This window comes from Alligator sinensis, unplaced genomic scaffold (assembly GCF_000455745.1).
Source record: "Alligator sinensis unplaced genomic scaffold, ASM45574v1 scaffold310_1, whole genome shotgun sequence".
Lineage (NCBI taxonomy): Eukaryota > Metazoa > Chordata > Crocodylia > Alligatoridae > Alligator > Alligator sinensis.
The window spans coordinates 96,141-101,501 of NW_005843409.1; the positions used below are offsets into that span (position 1 = coordinate 96,141).

Sequence of the window (5,361 nt, forward strand, 5' to 3'; positions counted from 1 at the left end):
GATGATCTATTGAGGTCCCTTCCGACCCTAACATCTATGAATCTATGAATCTATGATGTGGCCTCCCCAGTGCTGAAAAGAGGGGAAGAATCAATTCTCTTGACCTACTAGTAACACACCTACCAGTGCAGCTGGGTATGCCCTTAGCCTTCTTGGCAGCAAGGGTATACTGCTGGCCCATAGTCACCTTATAGCCTACTTTAACCCCCAGGACCTCGTGGAGTAACTCCTACAGGACACTCACAGAGCCAAGCAGCTTTGGCACAAGGAGGGAAGCCTCAGTATTCCCAAAGGGAGATTACATGCTGCATTTCACCCAGATGATGCCTTCGTTTTCTAACCCTTCCACAGAAGGGTTAGAAGTGTGCCCCCTTCCCCCTAATTGGCGGGGGGGGCACACAGTCTTGCAAGGCCTTAAATGCCTGTACACCAATGCTCGTAGCATGGGGAACAAACAGGAGGAACTCGCCCTCAGAATAGCTAGTTCAAATCCAGATGTCGTAGGTTTAACAGCGACGTGGTTGGACTCGTCCCATGACTGGGCAGTTAACATTAGGGGCTATAGGCTGTACAGGCGGGATAGAGAAGGCAGGAAAGGGGAGGGGGGGTGGCACTCTATGTCAAGGAGCACTACACATCCTCTGCCAGCAGAATGGGGTCAGGGGAAGGGCAAGCTGAAGTGCTCTGGGTCAAGATCCAGGGGGGGCAAGGCGAGAGGGATTTGACGGTGGGGGTCTATTACAGACCCCCCAATCAAGAGGAGGAGCTGGACAGGGAATTTTCAGGCCAGCTTGCGGAGACACTAAAAGCAAGGGATGTAGTTGTCATGGGCGATTTTAATTACCCGGACATCTGCTGGGAGGAGCAGTCAGCCGGGACGGACCGCTCCAGGAGGTTCTTGGCCGAGTTGCAGGACCTCCACTTGATTCAGGAGGTGCACAGTCCCACCAGAGGAGATGCTCTGCTGGACCTGGTCCTGGCCGCAGGCGACGACCTGGTAAGAGGCCTCCAGGTTCTTGACCACCTGGGCAATAGTGATCACCGCGTGCTGGAATTCACCATCCAGCATAGAGTGTCAAGGGCCCGCAGCAAGGTGGTAGCCCTAGACTTCAGGAGGGCCAACTTCAGTGAGATGAGGAGATTAGTGGGAGAGGAACTGGGGTCCTTGAGGGCAGAGGAACTCAGCATCCAAGAGGAGTGGTCGTTCCTTAAGGAAACGATACTCGGGGCCCAAGGGGTGTCCATCCCGACAAGAAGCAAGGCGGGCAGGAGTGTCCAAAAGCCCCCCTGGCTCACCAAGGGTGTCCGGGAATGCCTGCTTGCCAAAAGGGTGGCGTACGCCCGGTGGAAGGGGGGTGTAATCTCCAAAGAGGAGTATACCTCCTCTGCTCGGGCCTGCAGGCGGGCTGTTAGGAAGGCCAAGGCGGAGATAGAGCTCGGATTAGCGTCCAGGATTAAGGATAACAAAAAGTCCTTTTTCAAATATATTGGGAGGATGAAGAAGGCGCCGGGTAATGTGGGGCCCCTGCAGGATATGCGGGGCAATCTGGTGGTTGCGTCAGAGGATAAAGCGGACCTCTTTAACCAATTCTTCACCTCCGTTTTCTTGTGCAGGGACCGGGACTTCCCTGCTGTGATAGAAGCCGGACGCGAGGGGATCGCCTTCAGACCTCAGGTTGGGGAGGACCGGGTTAGAGAGCTTCTGGAGGGGCTGGACGCGTTCAAGTCAGCGGGTCCGGATGCTCTCCACCCCAGGGTGCTGAGGGAGCTGGCTGGGGTTATTGCAGGGCCCCTGGCACGGCTCTACGAGCGATCGTGGTGCTTGGGCCAGGTGCCAGACGATTGGAAGGTAGCTAATGTGGTCCCCATCTTCAAAAAAGGGAAAAGGGAGGACCCGGGCAATTATAGGCCCGTCAGTCTTACCTCAATCCTGGGGAAGCTCTTTGAGAAGATCATCAAGGAGCACATTTGTGATGGGCCGGCATCCGAGATGATGCTCAGGGGCAATCAGCATGGATTTATTAGGGGGAGATCATGTCAGACCAACCTGATTGCCTTTTATGATCAGGTCACAAAGGCCATGGATGCAGGTGTCGCGGTGGATGTAGTCTTTCTGGACTTCAGCAAGGCCTTTGACACCGTCTCTCACCCCATCCTAATTAGTAAACTAGGCGACTGTGGCATAGATGCCTACACGGTCAGATGGATTGCAGATTGGCTGAAGGGTCGCACTCAGAGGGTGGTGGTGGATGGATCATATTCGACTTGGGGGGAGGTGGGTAGTGGAGTCCCTCAGGGCTCGGTCCTGGGCCCTGCGCTGTTCAATGTCTTCATCAGCGATCTTGATGTTGGGGTGGAGAGCAACCTGTTTAAATTCGCTGATGACACCAAAATTTGGGGGGAGGTGAGCACGCTAGCAGGGAGAGAGAGATTGCAGAAGGATCTGGATAGGTTACAGGGGTGGGCAGACAGGAACAGGATGCGTTTCAATACGGACAAGTGCAGGGTGCTGCACTTGGGTAGTAGGAACCAGCAGCACACTTATACGATGGGGAACTCCCTACTTGAGAGCACGGAGGCGGAAAGGGATCTTGGTGTCATTATTGACTCCAAGATGAACATGGGCCGACAATGCGAGGTCATGGTTGGCAGGGCTAACCGGACCTTGTCGTGCATCCACAGGTGCATCTCGAGTAGAGCCAGGGAGGTGATCCTCCCCCTCTATGCGACGCTGGTCAGGCCGCAGCTGGAGTATTGTGTCCAGTTCTGTGCGCCCCATTTCAGGAGGGATGTGGACAACATGGAGAGGGTCCAGAGGAGGGCCACCCGCATGATCCGGGGACAACAGGGCAGACCCTACAGTGAGAGACTGCGGGACTTGAACCTATTCAGCCTCCACAAGAGAAGGCTGAGGGGGGACCTGGTGACCGTCTATAAACTCACTAGGGGGAACCAGAAGGGTTTGGGGGAGACGCTGTTTCCCCTAGCCCCTGCTGGCATAACAAGGAATAATGGGCACAAGTTGATGGAGAGGAGGTACAGATTGGACATCCGAAAAAACTACTTCACAGTCAGGGCGGCTAGGAGCTGGAACCAACTTCCAAGGGAGGTGGTGCTGGCCCCTACCCTGGGGATCTTTAAGAAGAGGCTGGATACTTACCTGGCTGGACTCATTTGAGTCCCGTTTTTGTTTTTAGGGTTTTTTTGTTGTTCTCCCGCCCTGGCGGGGGGGCGGGCTAGAAGATCTATTAGGTCCCTTCCGACCCTAAAACTATGAAACTATGAAGAGGCAGGACCTGTCACAGGCTGCACCTCCTTTACCCCTATTATTGCATTTCACATCTCTTGAGAGGGCAGAGACCAACCACAGGGGTATCATGTTAAGTTGTGAGGCTTGATTACCAAGGAAGGTGCTGCAGAGAATGGCATGTAGGAAAGGACGGCGGGAGGGAGGGCAGCCGGCACCAGGTGGTGCTGAGTTCTGATGAGGGGCTGAGAAGACAAACCCGCTAAACTGGGCTAATGGGGTTGCAGTACCAGTTTCTTGCAGACCATGACCGGCATGTGCAGGCCTGGAAGAAGGGGGATGCAGTGGGGAGGAGTCAGGGTCAGGGTGGAGGACTAGGAATGCTTCCCCAGAAATAAATGTCGTCCTTCCTGCAACTCTAGAGCCTCACATACAAGAACCCTGGGGCCAGCAGGGAAGTCAAAGCTGATAGTCAGCCAAAGGCAGTCCCTGGGTGTCATTTGGAGCCAGCTGTCTTGGGGAGGGCACCTATTTTAATGACACTTCTTCTCCCCCTGGGAAAACTGCCTGCTTTTAGAGAATGATGGGGTGGCACAGGCTCCAAGGCTGATGCAAAGATCATCTCTGTGGCGGGCCAGTAGGGGGTGCTCCTGTGCTGAGCCATCCACCTCACTGCACCTGACCAGCTTCCAGGCTCAGAGTGCCTCCCTGGGGGCACCTCATGTCTCGCCTACCCACTTCCTGGAGCACACCTGCAAGCCTGGGGGTAACAACGCCACCACCCAGGGTCTGGACTGATCCCGGTCCCGGCCTCCTTGGAAACACAGGCCTAGTAGTCCTTGCGGGGTACTCTACCCACTGCAAGAGCCTGGGGTGTTCCCTTAGTTTGAAGCACAAATAGTAGTGTCCCTGTCAACCGAACCAAGGGGTCCCCAAGGCATAATATAGCCCCCCTTTCCCCCCAAACAATAAGTCTCCCATGCTAAGTATTAAGAAGAACTTTACTGGTCACAAGGAGTAGGTTTGCAATAGGGTACAGAGTAGAGCAAAATAAAAAAAATCCCATAGAGCAGAGTGGCATGGCAACCTTTCATTACGCATCTGCGTTACTGCAAGGTATATATCTAGGTAGCTCTCAAGTAGCTTACTCACAAGTATCATAAAGAGGCAGGTGAAGATTCCCTCTGGAGGCAAGCAGTTCATTGATCATGAGTTTCAGGAGAGTTTCAGATGGTCCAGATTCTCTCTCAGTTCTCATCATGGCTACTGCCCCTTCTCCTAAGCAGTCCATAACTTATATAGAACTTACGACCTCATTTACCTGATCCAATGAAGGCCAGCAACTGCTGGCTGCCAGCCAACCAATTTGAAATGCATCACTGGTTGCCCCCTTCCCAAAGGACTACTTCTAGGGGTAAGAGGAGGGACTTCCAGTGGCTCTAACTCCCTCCCAGTCATGTTAGTATTGCTTGGAACAATAGGGAGCTTAAGCCCCCCACCCAGGTATGTGATGCCAGCCATGTAGGCAGAGAGCACAGGTTTCCCACCTTCCTCAGAAATGGGGAGAGACATAGATGGTATTCTTCCACAATCTCCTCACAGGCTCCCCCAGTATCTGTGCTGGCCTCTGCCTGAGATGTTTCCTTTTAACCCTTCACCTGCATTAAACCTGGGAGGCCAGCCTCTGTGCCCTTTGGGTTTTGCAGTGCCCTAGAAAGGCTGAACAAGGGTGATCAGTTGCTGCAGTCCACCGGCATGACATTGCAACCCTGGATGCAGGACCTGGTGGGTGATGAGCCGGTATACATCCCCAAACCCTTCCTGTATTGCTGGCAGAATTATGGACACTCCCGGAGAGGGATACACTGGTGCTGGGCCAGCTTGGAGGAGTGGAGGAAGCACTTCCCATTCTCCGAGTAAAAATGTGGTTTCTCCTCTATGTGGATACAGTGGTGCTCGGACAGGTGGCAAGATTAGATGAAGCTCTTCCCACTCTGAGCACTATTATGGCTTCTCCCTCATGTGAATAAGTTGGTGCCGAGCCAGGTTTGAGGACTGAGAGAAGCTCTTCCCACACTCTGAGCACTGATGTGGCTTCTCCCCTGTGTGGATAC

The 5,361-nt window shown here is 53.9% G+C and overlaps 1 protein-coding gene across 1 annotated transcript in view; it reads right to left on the minus strand.

The window, feature by feature from the left end:
* Positions 1 to 4,241: 4,241 nt before the first annotated feature.
* Positions 4,242 to 5,361, minus strand: part of LOC102380383 (zinc finger protein 436-like) — a 20,253-nt gene continuing 19,133 nt past the window's right edge. The window contains exon 8 of the mRNA XM_025195120.1: positions 4,242 to 5,337. Within this exon, the coding sequence (XP_025050905.1) occupies positions 5,252 to 5,337 (86 nt within the window). The 3' untranslated portion in view covers positions 4,242 to 5,251. The remainder of the gene's footprint in view (positions 5,338 to 5,361) is intronic.